Source organism: Poeciliopsis prolifica, unplaced genomic scaffold (genome assembly GCF_027474105.1).
Source record: "Poeciliopsis prolifica strain line A6 unplaced genomic scaffold, Auburn_PproV2 SCAFFOLD003, whole genome shotgun sequence".
Taxonomy (NCBI): domain Eukaryota; kingdom Metazoa; phylum Chordata; class Actinopteri; order Cyprinodontiformes; family Poeciliidae; genus Poeciliopsis; species Poeciliopsis prolifica.
The window spans coordinates 6345454-6368103 of record NW_026562378.1 but is presented as its reverse complement, the minus strand read 5'-3'; the positions used below and the strand labels follow the sequence as shown (position 1 = coordinate 6368103).

General features: G+C 41.0%; 2 protein-coding genes across 3 annotated transcripts in view; one reads left to right on the top strand and one right to left on the bottom strand.

Moving 5' to 3' along the window:
- Positions 1 to 22650, bottom strand: part of prickle2b (prickle homolog 2b) — a 75803-nt gene that overhangs the window by 37440 nt on the left and 15713 nt on the right. The gene's annotated exons all lie outside the window — the stretch shown is intronic.
- On the top strand, positions 13150 to 21497 carry LOC129356985 (uncharacterized). Of its 2 annotated transcripts, none has more exons than XM_055026524.1 (3): positions 13150 to 15165; positions 20954 to 21009; positions 21116 to 21497. In XM_055026524.1, the coding sequence occupies exons 1-3, from the start codon at positions 14987 to 14989 to the stop codon at positions 21208 to 21210; spliced, it is 330 nt and encodes a 109-aa protein (XP_054882499.1). In that variant the 5' UTR covers positions 13150 to 14986; the 3' UTR covers positions 21211 to 21497. Both variants share the same exon structure in this region; 1 of them encodes a protein (XP_054882499.1).

The following is a 22650-nucleotide window of genomic DNA, read 5'->3' as shown; positions in this document are numbered from 1 at the left end:
TCAAACTAGCATCACACATTTTGGTTGCTTTTCAATACTCACTGGAATGAAACGTCATTTTTTTCCAGACTTTATGCCAAGCTAAGTGAAGCTGCGCTGTATTTCTTTCATGTAAAATAAAATTATATCTGCATGTGGGAATAAAGATACCCCAGTAAAGGTACACCACCCTTCCATTACTGTAAATGTGTAACTTCACTTTAGCATTATTACCTCTAGAATTTTTTTCTGCTTGATAATTAAATGCCAAAATATGCAAAAAAATGTTTTCATTTGTTAATTCCTGACTGATTGATGCAAAGATGCCAGGACATTAAGACATATGCTAATGTATTTTAAAAAATGCATGTTCACTTGATTTAAATGACAGACATTTAAAGGGCTTCTGTACGATTTTGCAATTTTCTGGAAGCTTGTTCCAGATGTGTGATGCATAGAAGCTGAACACTTCTTCTCCTCAAATTTGGATGAAAGCAATTCTGGATTAACTTTTCAAACAACACTTTAAATCTGCGTCCCAATTTCACCATCACAGAAAAAGCCATATTTTTTTTTAAACAGAAAATTGGCTAAATTTCGTCAACAAATAGTCTGCCGATTGATCCATATTTCCATTCAAGGCTGCTGTCAAGGTGAAGCCTAGACATGTTGTCAGTTCATCACAGGACCAACAGAAAGAGACATTATTTATATTATTTAAATAGTGTCACACCTAGGCTTAATTTACAATCCCAAATTTATCTAATAAACATTTTGTTTAGACTGTGGGAGGAAATCAGAGAAGCCAGAGAAAATCTATTTGTTAAGAGAACAAAAAGCCTCGACTTGGCCGGGATGTGAACCCAGGCAGTCGCTCCGTCTACTCAAGTCAGTCATAAGACGGGACTCTCTGTGACTCACTAAGTAAATCAACAAAAGAACAACCAAATAAACCAATGAGTGAATAAATCGTAGACTTTTGCGACATAAATTTTAAATCTCAACAAACAGTACTCAAACTACCAAAAAAATAATAACAATAAAAAAGGAACGTGGCTTCAACAAACGTTCCGACAACTCCGACCCAAAGCCCGTTCAGGCTGTCAGCGCCTGCTGGAGACGCAGCACCGTGACGAGATTGGCTTTCTGCGCCGAACACTGAGCAGCTGAGCGGTGGCGAGGCTACCGGCCACACAGCCACTAGTTAGATCTGTGGTATTGCACAGCCACATCTGGTCAGCCTGGATCTACTCAGTGATGCATTATGGTCTACCGTTCAGCCAAACCTCAGAGGTTAGGGACTCTTCCTTGGACTGGGTGTATATAAATTAGGATGTGTATATTCTATACCTCCCCATTCACCTCAGTTGCATAAAAACGGCATGCAAATTTATAGCAGCTGCACGCTGCCCTAAATAACATAGCTGAATAAGGTTCTTTGTAAAATGCAAGACCCATGATAACACCTTTTGTGAGGGCTACAGTTTATCTTGGCTTAGCTTGGAATTTTAGCCCAAGGCCAAAAACATCATGCAGCAGAGGAAATGAACTAAGGTGAAAAAGCCGTTAACTCTTCAAAGAAGAATGGCTTCCTCTTTGAAGATTAGGATTTTGTCCAAACTGTCCTATTGGTAGATATTTATAAAGTAAAAAAAAAAATCACAATAAGTACATCATCAATGGTTGATGTACTCTAACCCTAGCTTAGACATGGAATTGGGTCATTGCCTCTGAAAGCAGAAAAACTCTCCAAGTCACTAAAGGTGCATTCACACCTGCCCTGTTTAGTCCACTTTCATCGAACTGTAGTTTGTTTGTCGAGAAAGTCCGGTTTATTTGTGGAAGTGTGAATACGCAATCAAACTCAAATGTCGACCAAAAAAAGTGGATGCACCTAATAAAAAAATAAAAAAAACACTAGATCTCGGTTTGGTTGAAATGAACTCTGCCGCTGTTCGAATGCATATGAATGCAAGCGAACCGGAGACCGCTCCAAAAGCAGACAGTGAACGATAGCAAAGGGCATTGTGGGTCAACAGGGCCAAAATCAATGCTCGAGTCTAGTCTACAGGGAGAAATGGCTCGTGGCAAAAGAGAAATCCTACAACAACAAAAAAAATCTGCTTTTTCGATTTAGTTTGGATTGTTTGACACAATGCAGTGTGAAAGTGAACTATACCGGCTGAAAATGCAACAACTGTTGCCATTTTTGACCCCAACTGCACCGAGTCTACCGGTCTATGAGGTGTGAAAACACCCCAAGTCTTGAGTTACCCTGAGTTTGCCATTACACTGCAGCTCAATAAGCTTACTTTGGATGTACCTCGCAGATCTCTCTCTCACCAAGTCAAAAGAATGGATTATAAAACTGATCCAAATAATTTTTCTGTGCTTTAAAGTCAATGAACTCATTGCACAGTGCTCTCTGTTTATGAGTACAATGTGTGCTTGGGAATATGGCGGAGCTGACTTGGTCTGTTATGTCTTGCCACACACAACGTGCCATAAGTTTTCCCGTTCCATCCGACTCGCCCAAATGCAGCCTTTGGAGGCCAGCCTTGGACTGCAAGTTGCTGTTGCCAGGCAATACATTATCACAGTTCGGTAGTGTGATCATTAGTGATTGTTGGGAGTGATATGTAGCCTCCATGAACAACAGAAGACGTTACCTTCCAGGCTTCGTTTAACTGGATCAAAGCCTGGAAAAGGATGGAACCAGAGGGCCCGGATCTTTATGTGTCTGGTCTGGGAAATCATTATCAACAGAACACAATGTTGAGTTGGGGAAAACTAGCCGCTTACTGGGCCAGTGGTAAAGCACTTATTCTGAAAGTGATTAATGGGGTTGTCGTCACTCTGGAGAAAGGGTCAGAAAATGCCCCAATTTGGAAAATTTCTTACCCTGTTCTGAATCCATTATTAAGTGTTTACTGAAATAAAAAAATGAAAAAAAGACTGTCGTTGTGAAGGAGCAATTTAGTTAGTAATAAAACTTTGGGTCGATAGATCAGATTAGTGCCTGCAGATCGGATTGGATCATAATTTATCACCATAAAAGTCAACTTATGAGTTTCAGAGTGAAGAAACAATCGCGTTTAAACTGCAGCACGTATCCTGGTGAAGAATACAGGTGCGTTGTTTTACTTGTCCCTTTTCTTACGACGGAGGAAAATAAGAATATAGTTTGGATTGATTCTCGGTATGGAACGGAAATATAACCTTTGCAGTCTGAAAGGGGGGGAAAAAAAGATGAACCACCACACAAAAGCCCCTTCACTTTATCTGGAGTGATAAAATAATGGAGAAAAATGTAGGCACTCGAGCTGTAAGTGAAGGATGACTCTTACAGAGTAAGGTATTGGATTGCAACAATGTCATTCATGTCTGGGTTGTTTTTTCTCCCCCAACGTCTTTGTTTAGTGTGAAGTGTGATGGATTTACGCCTTATTAGAAGAACGTCTATGGCAGGTCTGTCGGAGAAATGATCCTGACACGACGGTAAAGTGGACAGTTTGATGACTATACAGAGCAAAGAGTGATGAAGCTTTAGTACAGAAAAAAAAACCACATATCTAAGTGCATACGCTGGAGGACGGAGAATGGTTGAGCTTTATTGCAGACAAATGGACTGGTGCTTTCATTAAGATCTCTGACATCTTCGGTCGACTGTATTGATTCTGGGGCCAAAAGTCAAATAGAAAATCGGCCCTACTGGGAAATTGCAGTGTCTGAGAACAATCAGATGACTACTGCTTGAAAAAGTTCCTCCGTCGGCTGAAGGATGAGGAGTTTCTCAAACTCCACCACATTTGAAAATAAACTCAGACATAATTTCACAAGTTCAGAATTTATGTCTGCCCGGTCGGTCAGTTGCATGTTTTGGTAGATTTGTAGTTGTGTGTTTTGCTTTTTTGTGTGTGTGTGGATAAGGGACTCATCTATTCTAACTTCAGCTTTATCCATGAGCTGCCTGGTGCATTTCTTGATCCTCGTTTACTTTCTGTTGACTAGCATCCTCTGACGAAGCTCACCGTTGGAGAACAAGCGGTATCGTTTAAGTTCCACTTCACATTCACGCACTTCACTTTGTGCTGATCTATTGCAGAAAATCCCAATAACATAAATTGCATCTTGTGGTTGTTGTAACGCAACAAAGCACGGAAAAGTTATGGCTGCATAAATACTTTTGGAAGGGCACCCTTTGTGAAATTTGTGTGCTGCTGCTGGAGGGGAGAGAGATCGGAGACACCTGGTGTGCGAGAAACCAGAGCAGCATCTAACTGTATTATACAGATTAATTAAAAGCCTGAATCTGTTTCCTATTATCTTTGAATGCTTGTTGATGGGGGTCCACAGCCACATGCGCCGCTGTGTGGGGGCTTGTGGCCTGATTAGATCAGCGAGACCCATGTGGGAACTTTTTTCCTATCCTCAGGATGCTGCTGTAACCAGTAAGAACTTACGGCACTGCGAGAGTCTGCATAAATACATTTTTTTTAAAAAAAATTAAAACTAATAAAAAGGTGATAATTTCTGTATCAGGCCCAAACAGAGTGTCTTCAGGAAGTGCCTCCTCTGGGAAGAAAATGATGGAGTGGTAGAGTGTGTGAGTACAGAAATCGAGGGAAGGGGGATGGAAGAAAGAAACAATTTGGAGGTCATTGTCTGACTTCAAAGCACAACCCCAAACCCCCGCTCCAAAAAAAAAAAAAAATGCTGTTTCTCTAAGGCGCTGCTTTATGATGCAGAGTCTGACACAGGCCACCAAGCTACTGGCACGATGTGCGTGTGTGTTTTATCGCCAACAACAAGAGAAGCCTCCATTGCTGGACGGATGAGAAGGAAGGCGGGGGATGGGTGCATTAGAGAGGGAAACCAAACTTTCTCCACTAACTGGCTTTGACATGAACCAAACACTGGGACCCTTATAGACTCATGTCTGGACGCTCTGGGATGAAGGCGGTGAGCGCGTTTACACCCTGATGTCACCATGGCGAACTACCGGCAGGAAGGGAATGAGAATGCTAAAGGACCTTTACAACACGATGGAAGACGTGTCTGAAGTGACAGCCCAGACTATTTTATCTGCGGCAGGAGGCCCGTTAGAGACCGAAAGGAACATTATCTCACCCCTCCTGATGCATGCATTGGATCTGCACACAGTCCTGCGCATTGGAAGTACTGCTTTCGAGGCCGGCATCTTTTAACAGCTCTACGGCAGCCAGGTCTGCACCAAAGCATTTACGAATACCAATTAAGTTCTGACCCGGACTTAAAGGCCAGTGACGAGACCCCTCTCTTGCTGTCTTATTAACGTTACACACTCTGCTGAGGGTACATGCAGAGAAACATACAGCACACACACATAGAGGGAATGTCTGCTCTGAGACCAGAGCAGCAGCATCACTAGCAAGCTACTATTTTAGGTTTTTTGGTAACACATCTAGAGAAAATTTGTTATGAATGAGAGAAAGTCAAAGTGTTGGATGAGAATCTAAATAGTTCATTTGGAGATAGGCATTATATTAGGCATGCTTCTCTCTGTTTTTCTCTACATTCTAGTAAGCAATTTAGTAATGATAAATGAAGATGTACGTTAGATTTATTTATTTTTTTCTCAAAAAGGCAACTTACAGTCCGTGCTGAGGAGTGACGGGAAAATCTTTCAAGAGTCAACACGTGCGTTCTCTCAGTTCAGGCCATCCTTCTGATCCGCATTCCTCTGTTTCCAATTATGCCTAATGTTTATCTCTCACTCCTTCCTTTGGTTTCACAAATCAAACAAACCTACAAGCAAACTTGCACTGCTACAGAGACACAACAAAACCGCTTATGCTCATCGAGACAGCCAGCGCCATGTGTTTGCGTTATGTAACCTGGGCCGCGTTGGGTCGACTCGTCCTGCTGGCAATTTTTGCGCAGCCATTTAGTTCCCACGGGTTGCCGCCAAGCCTCTTGCTACTTCTGTCTTATACCTGAAAATAACCTGGCCATTAACCGATGCGTATCAGTTTGTGTTGCTAGTTTGTCAGTAGGGTGTGACGAGATTGCGGTATAAAATATTACCATATTAAATCGCCATATAAGTCCCGTCTGTGAGGCAAAGTGCTATTCTGTTGGTATAGACTTTGTCTGGTAAGGTTAGCCTATGTTGTTATTATGGGATTTGAAGATATTTGCTTAAGCCTGTTATACTGTAGATGCGTATTTTGAAGGAAGAAATGGGAGTGATTCCTGAGATGCCTGATTATGCCGTCTAAGTCTGATCACAATGAGTCACATAACACCCTGTCTCCAGCATGCTTTCAGCACAAAAATGAGCACCTGTGTGCACAAGAGCCTCATGACATTAGTTATTTACATTCTCTTCTTAGTTTTCCCTGATTTCAGCGCAGCGACAGTCACTAGGAGGCCACAACGGGTGCAGACAGAAGGGGGTTAATCTCTAATCCATTCGTGATTAAATTATTGAAAGTCAGTTTGTGAAACAGACTGAGAACGAATCAGAGCCTGAAAAAGAGGATTTGTGGCAGGTAGCAGAACAAGCTAACAACAGTAGAGAAACATGTCAGAAGAGTCAGGAGGCCATTCTGCTTGGAAGATGACGTGTTTGGAAGAAGATCAGACTACAAGCTGTGACTGCGTGAAGCCAAGTCATAGAACACACACACGAACACGCAGTACCGTGATATGCTCCAGTTCAAGTCTGCCAAAAATGATCGAGGACTTCCTTCCCCCCGTACTGCCTAGAGTCGTACCACATAGTGCAATTAATTGAATTTCATTCTGCGACATTTGTTGTCCAGTTGCACTCACCGTGTTAAATTTGAATTTTTATGTTTCTAAAATTTTGGTAGGCTAACAGCTTCTCTTAGTGGGTTTATGCGGCTCTTAGCGATTCTCTGACTGATGTGAACATCTTTCTTCAATAGAATGTCATCCCAATGTTTCTCATTACGAAGCAACATTTAAAGAAATGGGCCTCTGAGTGAAAAGACATCAAAATATTGAAGTAAAGAAAGAAAATTATTTCCTGGCATATAAATCTACTCTAGTTAAAAGGTAATTTTATTTATTTTTTTCTTTTCAGTTTGTGTCTGCGCTGAAATTTTCAAGCATTTTCTGAATGTCTTAGAGAGCGCCTCTGTTTTGGTTTTTAAAAACAAACCTCTAACTTGGATATCTGCCTTTCTCCTCCATTACAAAAGAGGGGACAGTGAAAAAAGACATGCACCATTCCTGTCCTCCTTTGTGCCATATTTCTCCTCTCTCTCTGGCTGCTCTGGTCTGTTGGGATTGGTCAGTGATGAATCACCTGTCAGCAAAGTTCAGGCATTACAGCTAAGTCAGTTCTGCAACCTCCTAATTCAAATATCGCCTCTGAAACATCGTCAATATCAGAGAGCAGAATATTAAAGTGCACAGTCACACCGTTTCGTCTTCGATACAAAGTAGAGCACAACTGGAAGGAGGAAGAAAAAGGAAACAAGGTTTTTCTTTAAAAAAAAAAAAAAAACTGAAAAGTGTAACATGCATTTGTATTTAAACCCCGAAGCGTTTTGGTCAAGACCACTTCGTCAAAGACTTTAAGTGAGCCAAGACAAAGGATGAGTGCTTGGGCACATCACACTTTTCATTTTGGCTTTTGTAAAAAGAAAAAAAAATAATGATAATTTGGAAACCACGTGTCCTTCCTCTATACAATTAAATGTCATCTTGTGTCGTTCAAACACACCAAATCCCAATAAACCAACAGCACTTTGAAGTTTGTGGTTGTGATACACAAAAAAAATAAAAACAGTCAAAATGTTCAAGAGGTGTGAATACTTTTGCAGGACTCAGTGAAGATTAGCTTAGTACAAGTCCAGAATCTGATTTCATAAACTGATATGCAGACAAATGCAGAAAGTGCTTTCAGTCATTTCCAGAGGAGGATTTCATTTACGTTGCTGACTAAAAATAATGGCTGAGTGCAGCTCGAGCAGAAGTCGCTTCTCAACAAAAATGTGCGTCGTTATATTTTATGACAACATCTGGGGGTGAACGGGAGGTTTCGGCGGCGGTCATCTTGATTGCGTGCCTGTTGCGAAATCGGGGAAGCAGGCAACCGCACGCAGGCCCCCGTCTAGAGGGGGACATTTCCAGATCCTCCCCGAATGCCCCAGTACTTTGTTGACATGAACTTAAATTTCTGAGACCTAGGAAAAATGCACAGCAAACCGCGAGTTCACTGTGAATTTCAATCGGCATTTGAAATTAAAAAAACATCTGTTCGGTCTCTGGTAGACTTTTCTTAGTCACATCAAGAAAAGACAGCAGAAGAACCACCGTGAAGAGACACATCAGATCCATCAGACATCTTGAGCTTGGATGGGAGACGTGCCGAGCCTCGCCGAAGCTTCATAACTTGGTTTCACATGTTTTTGGAATCACAGACTTAGATGGGTTTTGTGTGAAAGGCCAACAAAACGTTATGCATAAAAAAAAACATAAAAAAAAAAACATGGAAACATGAGGTTTCCAGACTTTTTACAAATAAAACTCTAAACAGAGAGGTATGCATTTGATACCCCGAAATAAAAATCCAGCACAACCTTTTTCTAAGATCCATGGCTCACATGTGGAAATTTGTAGACAGCAAAACGTCATCAAACGTGGCTTCAGAGAGAAACATCGAGATCCACTTTGGCCTTGGCTGGTGGAAAACTTTGCTTGCAGCTTTCCACAAGCTATAAAGGCAACAAAACAAAAGTGGCGGAATGTACTCTGGTCGGATGAGACCAAAATGTATCATGTTAATGACGGAAAACTAATAGACCACATCCACGTGAACACAACCCACCACATTTAAATACGGCGGTGCCAGCATTATGCTGTGGGGTTGCAGCAATGCTTGTAGAAACAGTAAACATAAAGCCACTGTTAAAGCTAAATTGTGTGTCAGAATGACCACCAGTCCTAAACTCAGGTGGAAAATTGTGAAAAGCTTTGAAACATGTGGGTCGCAGACACCATCTGAGCTTAAGTTGTTTCACAAAGAATGATGAGTATAACACTCAGTCTTTGGATGTGCAAATTTGATAAATAAAATAGTGCAGGTGATATGAAAGAAGGGGTCCTACGTTAACATGTAACTCAGTCTGTTAACATGTTTTTGATTGAAATAGCTTTTGATTTTAGTACATGTGGCCTCTTAATGCTGCACATTCAAAGAATGACCATTTGCAGTTCTTTATAATCCATAAAATGTTTAGAAAATCTGCTGTGCATCATAATTTGGGACAGTGCATTTTGAGTTTTTTATTTTTGAAAGAAATACTGTGGTCATGGGGAGCTTTGTTCAGTGAAATTCTCCCAGGCTTTCATGACTTGAAAATTATACTGACCATCATTTGTATTGACCATTTAGGAAAATCTGAGAAAATATCACTTGCATAATAATTTGGAACACAATGCACATTGAGGCTAATGTTTTAAACTCTGAGGTAAATTCCTCGTTCTAATCTTTGGAATCTTCACAGACCTACAGCGGTGTTTAGATCTTTGCTTCTTACTGCGATTTACGGCTGACGTCACGGGCTTTCAGACATCTGCGCTACAGAGAAACATGGAGATCTACTTCAGGTCTTGCACAGCTACCTCGTTTACATAAAGCAAACATTTTAATCTATACGCGCCCTAATTTGACATCCTCTCCGAGACCTTCCATGCAAGTGGCAGATGTCTTTGTTGATCCTCTGGATCGCAAACACAACGAGCGTACAGACTGGAGCGCAGACACATGTAAACAAGTGGCCGACCGATACAGGCTTCTTCTCTCTTTGCACTGAAGATGCATTGTTCTTTGCACAGCAACAAGCTGGCAGGTTGACATAGCGGTGTGCGTGCGTGTGTGCCGGTGATGGCGGCGAGAACCGCAAGACAACATGACTTGTTTACTGCAGGGGAAGAATGTAGTATTTGTCTTGATTTCCATCACTCACACATGTGAGTCTGGGCAAGAAAAGAGAGAGAGAAAAAAAGAAAACAAAACAAAATGTCCTGGAGCATTTCCAGCCTGTCACACTGAACAATGGGCTGCTTCACTAAAACCCACACTCCTGCCACCCCTGGTCATGGTGGCAAGACGGAAACAAAATGAAGGTAAAGGCGTGAGTATGTGTGTGTGTGGGAGGTAGGAAGGAAGGAAGGTATAATCTGTCATAAGTTTTAGTGTGTTTAAAAGTGTGGTGAAACTTCTGTCTGCGTGTGTGTGTGTGTGTGTATGGGTGTGTGTGTGTATGGGGGTGTGCTCCCTGGCTGTGATTAAGTAGGTCTTGCGGCCGTGCCAGCGCTGCGGTTATTCTCCGGCCAGCGGCGGCGGCAGAAGACCAAAGATACTTCATTATGGCCTCATTCATCACCCCCGGGACAGCTCTGGCACCGCTCTCAGGCTCCCGCTCATCTCCTCCCTGCAGTCTCCGATCCACGCTTACGGCTTCGCAAGTTCATCGTTCCGGAGCCTCGCCCCGTCTTCCTCCCTCGGTTCACCTGCCCTTTGTGGAGCCTTCCTCCTCTTTTTCCCTAAGCGGACACTTCCCTTTCTACACGCTTGTCTAATCGCCTCTTCCTTGCTGCTTACCTTTGTCTAACCTTCACTCTATACCCCTCTGACTATTTTTTAATTAACTCTCACTAATCCACTGCATCCCTCCATCTTGACCCATCCTCCCACGCTTTCATTAGCTCCCTCCAGCTCTTCTTATCCTTTTTTTTTACCCCCCCAACTCAGCCCATTTGTCATTCCCACTATTCCACCACCTCTCCTGCCTCTATTATTGTGTTTGACCTTCGTCCACCAACTTGGCCAAGATGAATCCTCACCTGATCAGGATGAAGATGTTTTTTGGAGGGTCAATGGTGGATGACAGAGTGATGGACAGAAAACAATTAAACAATTAAAACTCATTAAAAGTTGCGACCAGGACCTCAAAATTGCCACTTCCCACCACAATCAGTACAGCTCCCCTCTTCAGAACCGAATCCCTTTCCTGCATGGCTTGACGCGACTTGACTCAATTTCTATTTGTTTTTCCCGAATCCAGCTGAAAATGAAACGCCAGCAGACTGCTGGTCTCGCAACAGAGATTCAGTTACGAGACTTAAATCTGCCATTTTTAAAAACACACAAAAAGCGACTAATGGAAAACTTTTCACAGAATTACAGTGGGTGTATTGGATCGGGTCTCTTTTCAGGGGAGACTTGCATGAAGTAGAGCTTCAAGATATCAGAAAATATGTAGATGTTGATTTTATTGGCAAATACCGTACCTTTCTCCTCACGTTGGCTTCCAACAGTCTTCTGTGATTTTACCGTCTCGGGCAATAATCGATTGGGACAATAATAAAACTTAATACCCATTCAAATCTGATCGACATTTTAAAAAATGAGTCTGTAGAGAGATTCAAGTTTGCTTTTATTTATTTTTTTTTAAGAGTAGAGAGTTAAATCTGCGAGACAATTTGCTAAAACAATAGCTGGTGAAGGCACAGGAAGCCAGTTGGCAGGACTCGGTCCAGAACTCAGAGGTTTTCTGCCAGAACATACAAATGCATTTCCAGACAGTTTCTGTTCTGCTGGCCAGTTCGCCTCCCATGGGAGAAAACGGCAACCGCATAAACCTCAAGGACGAATATGAGAGACGGTGTCCAGTTTAAAATAAATATGGCTTGTTAAAATAATTACTACAAGCACCACTACAAGCAATTCCCATTATGCAGTCATTTGCTTAAGCACAATAGCTAATATTAAAAATGACATTGTTGTGTTCAAGGCATTTCGTTTTCAAAAACCACCTTTTTCATGTTGTTTCCGGCGATAAACTAACGACTAAACTGATTTCCCAGTCGCGTCCTCACAAATCTTTTAAGAAATTATGTTTAGGTGGATTTTTAGTTCTCGCACTGGACTTTTGAGACTTCACCATCTGCAGGCCCGCATTACTCCTGCCAAACCAATTAATGGAAACGTTTCACAATCACAATTTTGCAAATCCAACTGTGCCGTCACCATGGCTGAGTGACTACACAGGAGATTTCAGTGGACGGATTAACTACAGCTTGTCAAAAATACACAAAACTTTGAAGAAACGCAGTCTGGGAGTCTCACTCTGCTGCCGAACAGATTAAGCAAAAAAAAAAAAAAAATAAACCTGATATATGCTTCTTCTTTTTTTTTTTGCTTTCAGCTTCTGATTTAGGATTAATGCCAACTCCACTGTTCTGTGCAGACACCAGGCGTATTATTAAGTCACACAATACATGTTGAAACCACAATGTAAACCTAGTGGTTTAAAAAAATAATAATAATAGATTTTATTTATAATGCCCTTTTTATCTTAAGATCTCAAAGGACTAAAGGCTTGAATGAACTAAATTATCTTCAGTATTTTACAATGATTATTGCGGAGGCCTTGATTTTTACCACCAAATCTCTACAGAGTTTTGTGTCTGGTTGTTTAGAGCACTTTTACTGAACGACTTGCATCAACATGTACAAGAAGTTCATGTTGGGGAACCTATCTGTGTGCGTGTGTGTGTGCGTGTGTGTGTGGGTGTGTGTGTGTGTGTGTGTGTGTGTGTGTGTGTGTGTGTGTGTGTCAGCGTGCAGTGACTCTCTCTACCTTTAGTGTTCAGACACTTTCTGAGCTCCTGCTGCAGAGGCTCGACAGGAAACGGACACAGCTCCTCCACATGGACCAGACCAGCGCCACCTTCTGGCCGGCTGCTGACGTCTGCTTCAGCAGGGCGTGGTAATGAGACGCTAATGAGAATGAACCAGATATTTTTCAGAGAGCAGAGAAACGAAAGAGGACAGAAAAGATGGAGCTCTTGGAAAAACAGATTATGTGTTAAGTTTCGAGATTTCTTCAACGCAATATTGATATATCTGTTAACATTTCCTTAAAACCATGACCAAAATCACGCATGAACAACTTTACAGCTGGTCTAAGTTGCTGTAGATAAATTTGGGTTCGTTAAAAAATATGTAAAAATAAATATGTTTTCATTCAAACTTGATGAGTTTGCCCTTTGATCTACTGAGGCTGTGACATCAATTTGTGACATCACGCTTTTCTGTATTACATCACAACTCTGCATTCTTGAACATAAGCTCATCACAAGACACATTTAGTCAGTGAAGAGTTCAAACATTCCAGTCTCGTGTTCAAACAGACAAACTACGACGGAAATGGAGAACAACTCAGAGATCTTGAGGGAAATGAATACACAGCTGGATAAGTTAAATGATTATATGAATGATATAAGATTCATCTTGGAAGCTGGAAACATAATGGCTAGTGAAGATGATGTAGTTCATGCAATAATCTGGAGAGCAGCAGAGGACATTGATAAACTGCACCAGCTGGACATCACCGTGATGGACGAGAATTCAATTACAAAAATTGAAGTGTTAGAGACATTAATTGAAGAGGGCAATTTAAGTTTAAATTTGAGACTCAATAGAGCACTGAAGGCCAAGCAAAAATTAGAAAAGCTTGACGACCAGATCAAAAATGTACAGAAAGCGGTAATGAAACTGATGAAAGATACTCAGACAGAGAGAGAAAAGGAGGAGAAGGACATGACCAAAAAACCACAGATGGATGAAGAAAAGGAGATGAAAATAGATAGAAAGTTGGACAAGTTAATTGATGGCATCTTTGAAATTAGGTTCATTTTAAAAAATCAACACAACATGTCAGCTGAAAATTTAGCACAAGGGCTTCAAAATCACCATTCAGATGACAATTTTCATATGGAAACTATAAATTCAAGACTATGTAGAGCATTGTATTACATACACAAGCTGCAGCAGCTGGACTCCAAATTGATATATATGGACAAAGACAAAATGAGAAAAATTGAACTACTTCACAAAATGTTGGAAGAGGCCAGTGTAAGTTTAAAACTTAGAATTGATAGAACAATTGAAATCATAGACACAATGCTGCAGCTGGAAAGTCAGATAGACAATTTAGGAAAAGAAGTGACGATAGTCAAGAAAGAGTTGCAGATGGCAAAACAGAAGGAGGTGAAGGAAATCAACGAGGCAGAAATGAAAGCAAATCAAGACAAGAAAAAAGAATCGAGCAAATTCCTAAAGCATGTGACTATAGGAATTGGAGCAGCTTTAGGGGCAGGTTTACTAATTGCGGGCGGAATTTGGATCTGGAAAGCGTTTGGAAAATGAACCTTGATTATATTTAGAGAAAAGGCAATTTAAACCACACCAGTTTGACAGTCTTGTTTACGACCAACCAGACATCCTGCACCAGGTAGGGGCGGGCCCAGGTACTCCCAGGGGCCCGGCTGGGCCCTTGGAACCGTACCCTGGAGCCCCAAGTCCGAGATCCAGGACCTCTGTATTTTGAGTATGGTCTTGGGGTACGCCCTGTTCCTCGGGTGCCAGGGAGCTGGCACCAGGCAGGGCGGGTCCAGGTACTCCCAGGGGCCCGGCAGAGCTGGAAGAGTGCAACCCGGAAGCGAAGGACGTCATTCTGAACCTCATAAAACAACAGAGAAAACTACAAGAGAAGCTAAAGGAACTGGAAGGACATGGCAGGCGCTGCGACATGAGGATTTACAACGTAGCTGAGCAAGACGGTGAATTAGTCCAAGAAATGGTGGAGAAGCTATTACATCGTGAGCTAGCCAGATCCAGAAGCCTCGGAAAGAAACCACCACCCGAAGCTAATCCCAGATCCATAGTGGTTAATTTTTTCAAATACAAGACCAAAGAAGAAATCCTGACAAAAGCATGGAAAAGGAAAATCCAAGTCGAGGGGAAGCGGATATTTTTTGACCATGACTACCCCACCGAGGTAACAGAAAAACGCAAATCCTACTCGGAGATTAAAAAGGTTCTGAAAGACCAAAAGATCCTCTTCCAGACCCCAATGACTAAAATACGGATCCACTGGATGGGATCAAGACTTACAACAGCGCGGAGGAGGCTGCGGCGGACATGAGGAGACGAGGGCTGGGGAAGGAGAACGGGAACGACGCAGGCCCCTCGCCCGAGGAGAGGATCCAGGCGGAGGCACCCTGGCAGCGCATCGGGAAGAGAAACAAGGGATGGAAGAAGGATCCTCCGCTGTGGGCGCGGATCAGAACGCGAGGAGCCGAGCGAAGGAACGGCTACAGGTGTTTCAGAAACAATGTTACATTTCCATAGTGTCCAAAATGACGGCGCCCTCTAGGGACATGGAGGAGTTTTTATCTTTTGCGATCTCTTCTAATAGTATCACAGCATATTAGGGCCATTGTAAATTGAAAAAGAAAAATGAGTAAATTTCTTTCCATTTACAATGGAAAATGTAGATGGGGTCACTGAAGACGCGGAAGTGATAGGGGCATACATGGCCCATTAAAGAAGAGGGATGGAAGAGACTATAGTCTTCTCTAAAGTTTGTCTAAACAACGACAGGGAGATCCAACCCCTGTTGGAAGGGGAGGGGGGAATCTTCTCATAAAGAGGGCGGTTATGGACGAACCTGTGATGAGTGTCCCCGACCTGCTAGGTGAGTCAACAGTCCCTTGCTTGGTGGATCTCCCTGTCGTTGTTTAGACAAACTTTAGAGAAGACTATAGTCCCTTCCATCCCCCTTCTTTAATGGGCCATGTATGCCCCTATCACCTCCGCGTCTTCAGTGACCCCTATCTACATTTTCCATTGTAAATGGAAAGAAATTTACTCAATTTCTTTCCATTTACAATGGCCCTAATATGCTGTAATATGCTGTGATGGCCCCCCTCCCCTTCCAAGCCCTGTTGGAAGGGGAGGGGGGAATCTTCTCATAAAGAGGGCGGTTATGGACGAACCTGTGATGAGTGTCCCTGACCTGCTAGGTGAGTCCAACAGTATGAGGGAGGGCCATATTGGGAATATGGCCCAAGAGGAATATGGCTCTTGGGCCATATTCCCAAGAGCCATCACAGGGCCTCTTGGGGATATGGCCCATACTTAACCGGGGGTTCAGTGTTTTTAGTTTTTTCGTTTGTTTAGTTCTTGTTTATAGTTCAAGTGGAGAGGACGAGATTCAAACCGAGATATGATAGTAATGTCTAATGTTATGACTGTGGTATCATTGAATGTCGATGGCTTAAACAATATCAAAAAGAGGGATAAGGTCCTAACCAAATTTCGTAAAGAAAAAGTGCAGATTATTTTCCTACAGGAGACACATCTAACGAAAAAAGAGCATGAACGGTATAGAAATTTAGGATATGCAAACTCGTTCTCCTCATTCGGGGAAAGGCATAAACGAGGAGTTATGACATTGATTTCAAATAGTGTAAAGTTTGAATTGTTGAAGAAAATTGTGGAAAAGGAAGGAAGATATTCGATGATAAAGGGCAAATTGGAAAATCAGTTAATCACATTGCTCAATGTCTTTGCTCCTCCAGAGAGTGACAAGGTCTTTTATGAGAAAATATTTCAACTCATCAACCTGAAGGCAGAGGGAATATTGATATGTAGCAGGGACTTCAACGCTGTGTTAAACCATAGGATAGATACTACAAGTAAAAATTATAGTAAAAAACTGATCAGCAGGTACATGAACACCATGATGTCAGAACTGGCAATTATAGATGTGTGGAGAGAACTTCACCCCCTGGATCAAGATTTTACTCACTATTCAATTCCGCATGGTATTCATTCCAGAATTGACTATATGCTAATGAACAAGGGAGAACTTCACAGAGTGAAGGAGTGTAGGATTGGAGTTTCAGATATTTCCGACCATAACGCAATCTATCTTACAATCCATCTGGATAGCGGGAAGAATAATACTTTATGGAGACTAAATGAAGAAATACTAAATAATAAGGCTCTAGTGTATAACAATCAGTTCTAGAGTGGAGATAATTAAAATAAATATCCTACCACGACTGCTATACTTATTTCAATCCCTACCATTGAATATTCCGCAAAAACAATTTGTAGAATGGAGGAGATGGATCTCAAGGTTTATATGGAACGGGAAGAAACCTAGTGTCAAATATAAAACACTTCAACTCCCAAGAGACAAAGGTGGCCTGGGCTTACCAGCCCTAAAAGAATATTTTTAGGCCGCTCAAATTAGACCTCTAGTGTGTTGGTGCAATGGTGACTATCTCTCCAAATGGAAAACTCTGGAAATAGGCAAAAAAGACATGGAAGTTAGAAATTGTACGACCACTTGCTCTCGGGTGTGGAGGGAATTCAATTGGAAGAACATGATTAGATTTTTTATAACTCCAAAGATCAGGACCAGGATGGTTCTCAACCCGCAACCATGCTGGAGACTTTGTGGTCAGACCGATGTAGGCCACACGCACATATTCTGGTCTTGTCAAAAGTTAACGGTATACTGGCACAATGTCTGTCTTATCTTGAAAAACATATTGGGATAAGGAATACCCAGGACGTGCAAAATACTCTACCTGGGGTGTCTCACTCTTGATGCAATTCAAAGAGGATGAATACTTGTTAAAAATATTACTTACTGCATCGAGGAAAGCCATCACAAAATTATGGTGTAAACCAACTCCCCCTGGGGTGAAAAGTTGGCTGTGCGTTGTTGAAGAGATCTTTGTAATGGAGAAGATTACTTACAGACTAAGACTGCAGGAGGCCAAGTTTGTTGCTAAATGGAGAAAATGGAGCGACTATAGACGTAGGAAAAATGCCACTCATGTTACTAGTTAGATTTTGACGCGGCTGTCCGACATTGTATATAAAGTTGAATGTAATGATGCCTCTCCACTGTATGTGTGTTCAAAAAATGTTCAATAAAAAATAAGTTTAAAAAAAAAAAAAAAAGTTGGAGGTCGTCTTAAACATGCTTCATTGGATGCAGTATCCAATAATCCAGTCATTCTCCCAAGCAAACATGATGTGTCAAAGTTGCTTGTCTTCCACTATCATGCCATGGTTGTGCATCAAGGAAGGCATTTCACAGAAAGTGCGGTTAGGCAAGCATAGCATTAATATGGTACAACAAACAGACCAGGGGGAGAAAATCTGTTTTTCTGTCTTAGCCATGCTAACTAGCTTTAGCATTCATGACAGGCTGTGTGTGTGTGTGTGTGTATATATATATATATATATATATATATATATATATATATATATATATATATATATATATAATTTTTTTTTGTTTGTTTGTTGTTTTGTTTTTTGTTTTAAAGTTACATACTGGAGCTAAAATCCATTTTCTGGGTCGAAACCAGAACCCACTGGAAGTAGCCAAGTCAGACCTGTAAGCTCATTTTATCACCACAAACTGCCCAGCAAGGCAGTGTGTGTGTGCGTGGGCGTGTGTGTGTGTGTGTGTGTGTGTGTGGGTGTGGGTGTGTTTGGACCACACATGCAGGAAGCCTACCTGCTGCCCCATATGGTTGGCATTCTGCCTAATTAAAGTTTTGTTGCCCCACAAGCTGGGTGAATTACCATAAGGCCTCCTCGAAGTCCTGTATTTATGGCAACTCAGCATTATAAAGAGGATATAAAGGGAGAACACAAGTCAGATTTCTCTGCATGTTGCCACAAAGACAGTGTGTAAAGTTTCCAGACAACAGGGTAACTAACAGACTCTTTGCATGCCTGATATGCAAGTGTGCAAAAAAAAAAAAAAAGAAAATAATAAAAATAATAAAAATTAAACCACAGGAACAATATGAGTTTTGAGTGCATAACTTTTTAAAACTAAATCATAGCTAACAGCTCATTGCCAGTTGTGTCCTTTCTATATTCAACGATGGACACAACTGGCAATGAGCTGTTAGCTATGATTTAGTTTTAAAAAGTTATGCACTCAAAACTCATATTGTTCCTGTGGTTAAATTTTTTTAAATGAGATGTCAAAGAGGAGATTTCACTGCCTTTAAGGAACATGAACATAGCATGTTCCCTTGCAATGCAGTTGGGATATTCTCTTTAACGATCAGTAAAAGAGAGGCTGTACCGACTCCTGCAGTTTCTCAACTCTCAGTGTCATCCTCAGAAAGCCTTTGGTGTAGATAAAACATGGCTTGAAAAACCAATCATTAAATTTTAGAAGGTTTAAAGCTAAGCGTTAAGTTTCTTAATGGTTTTTAATGAGTTTTACCCATAAAAAAGTGAACTGAATATTGCTAAGTTTTACTGGAGTTTTATCTGCTTGTACAGGGCATTAAAGAATTTAGTGCTTCCTCTCCACTTAGAGACTTTTATGCACTGCCTCTGAGCTAGCTGAAAGAACACTACCACACTTCACCCTTGCTGGAAACAAGGGGAAACTGGTAGGGAAACCCGTTTTGTTGTTTTGGAAAAATAAAGCACCAAAGAAGTCAAATTGTTGGTGTGATAGTAATTCGTTTTGCTGGCAGAAACACTGAGGATACTGCATCTGGCTAAAGAAACCTTGCTGGATTTGCATTTGATCAACTCTCGAGCAATGGAGGAATTTTTTACGACTGATTGAATTTAAATTAGGTACTCTGAACAAAATTTGAGATTTTAAAGCCTTTATAATGTTTTGGAAGACATGGAAAGGAAGCACCTTAGAACGCCGCTAACACTAAAATCAGAAAATGATCAAATCAAAACGTGACTGGTAAGATATTTTAAAACAGGTGACGTGTGTATTGTTAAAATATTTTCTTTTTCTTTATCTCAATTTCTGTACTGTGATTTTTATTTTAGTTTGGTTACACCCCTAATTGAAAACTACAACTACATTCAGCCAGCATGTGTCAAAATCAAATGTACGTTTGATAAAAATGATTAATGACAATATTATAATTGTAGTAATTAATATCACAATTTCAGCAGCGGTAGGATTTGTATGTATTTAAACTATTTGGGAAATAACTAATTTATTTCTCAGAATCTCATGCCAAGTCACAATATCTTTGAGTCGGAAAAAACAAACAAAAAACAACTCAACAGAAATACCTCCAGACATGTATGAGACCAGTCAAGGTGACAGTTTCTATCTGCCAGCTCAAAAGACTGTCACGCTCTCACTCCTCATCTCACAGCTGTCCCTGGGATTGGCAGAAAGCGGCCTCAGCAGAAGACTTATGGCACTGAAGTATTAACACACGGATCATAGCTGGAGCCAGAGGCTACAGCTGCCGACCGAGTCACAGACTGGAATCCCACATAATACTTACAAATCAAAAGCTATTCGCCCAACAGAGCGCACCACACTCGTTCGTCACTGTCCGCCACCAAGTCAGAGAGTGTTTTGTGCGATGAATGCAAATGCTACTTCAACAGCTTGAAGTTCTGGGATACAATTCTGTCTCAATCGTGTGAGGTGATAAGTTGTCCTTCTTTTCGAAGTTAGAGTGGCTCGTGTACAATGGGAAAATAACGGGATGGTTTGGACTCAAATCAAATTAGTTTATTGCCAACTCAGCTATGTGCTGCATTTCTGCATCAGCTCACACAGGAAATGGAGGATCGATGCACATCCCACGAAACGCGGATATGTCTCTTTGCGGGTAATGAATTCTTGACGGCACTCGACTCGGGTCACTTCCACCACCATGTCAAGAGATTGGGCGAGGACAAAGGTGGACCTCTGGGGACTCCTTCATCACTCATAACTCATCACTTGACATTGGACAAAAAGAGACATAGTATGAGTAAATTTATATATGTTTATTTTTAATTACTAAAGAGTGATATAAATGCTCAGTTGGAGGTTTAATCGAGTGGCTTCATTCTTCACCAATGTCAGCATGTGACCTCACAGCCGTCATGTTTTCTAGGAACAACTGCTGTTATTAGCTCTTTTGTTTTGCTACATTTTTTGAATTTGGGTTGTGTTTACCAAAAGTATGTTGCATGATTTTTATTTATTTATTTTCAACAATGTGGTATTGTCTGAGTGTTACAAATTCAATTCTGAAAGATATTCATGGTAATTAATTTAATCTGTGTAACCTAATCAAGGTGTGGGGAGCAAACAAAGAAAACAAGACGGGTAGAGGGAAGAATGGAAGTAATAGGTGAAAGGTCAAAAGCCTTCATTTTATTGTTTGCATTTTCAGTTGTAGGATGGTGGCTTGGATTCTCTATATATTTAATTTATGTTGACTCCCTCCGTTTCTTCAGTCATCTGTCTCAATCATGGTTCTCCTGGGCTCCATCTTTCACACTCGTCCTTCCCCAGCCCCCCAACCACAATCGTTCTCATCTCTCGATTGTGAAGTAGGCGGAAACAGAATCCCGTGCTTGACGGACAGCTCCTGAGTGCCGACATCTCCTCGTGGTCGACCTTATTGGTGGATGTGCTTTGCAGAGATGAGTGGCAGCTGGCTTTATCTGGCTGCACTCTTCACCCTCAGAGTGTTTAATGAAGGTGTGTGTTCATGTAGATTAAAGACCAGGCCAATTTGAGCAAGCATGAAAAGCAGACGCAGAATTAAAAACCTCAATCTTTATATAAGCTGCTGTCAAACTGATTTATATCGGTTGAAAAAAAAACATGTGTAAAAGTGAATAAATTAAACGTGAATAAATTTCATTTGGGTTAACCTCAGGTCTTATCTCATCTCTGAAGTATGTGTGTTGGTTTTGACCTACCACTGTTTTGCTTCGTGTGTGTGTGCGTGTGTGTGTGTGTGTGTGTGGGTGGTTGTGTGGGTGTGTGTGTGTGTGTGTGTGTGCGTGTGGGTGGTTGTGTGTGTGCGTGTGTGTGTGTGTGTGGATAAAAGAGGTCAAATTCATCGTCTCTTCTCAAATCATAACAGGGAAAGTTACTGTTGTTGTGGCATCATCATTTCGTTTTACTTCTTTATTCTTGAAAATATAACCAGAGGTATTATAGCCTGAAAGTGTCCAAAGCAGAAAAATAATTCAGCTAATGGCTGAACTATTGAGCAAATAGCTGAATACACAGAGTTCCAAATTATTATGCAAATTGGATTTAAGTGTCATAAAGATTAATTTTTTTGTTGTGCTATTAAATTTATAGATGGTATTGTGTGTCAGGGCTCTTTGAATCCCTGTAATTAATTTCAGAGAGCTGTCTAGTGAGCTCAATTAAAGAAAATCTACTAATGTTCCCATTATTATGGGAAAGAGAAAGGATCTCTGCTGACGAACATCATCAGATAGTGTAGAGCCATATGACAAGGTATGAAACATGAGATATTTAATGACAACTGACGGACATCATCTCATGCTGCAAGGAATGCCACTGTGTCATTGGCTACTATCTGTATAATCCATAAAATGTTTAGAAAGTTTGCTGTGTATAATAATTTGGAACAGCGCATTTTGAGTTTTTTATTTGTTAAAAAATACTGTTCTGATGGGGAGCTTTGTTCGGTGAAATTTGATTTATACAGTAATAGTTCTAGACTTGAAAATTATACTGATCATCATTTGCATTGACCATTTAAGAAAATCTGAGAAAATATCACTTGCATAATAATTTGGAACATGGTGTAGCTCATCATGGTGAGGTGATTACATCTTCATCAACGCAGACAGAGAGCATGCATGGTGTAACACGACTTCACGCAATGTTGTAATTGTGTCTTTGCTGCTACACATAACGGTCAAGCTGAAAAATATTATAAAAGATGCATATCGTTCTATGCCTCTAAAATGGCATAGAACGATATGGCTAATTTGATACGGCT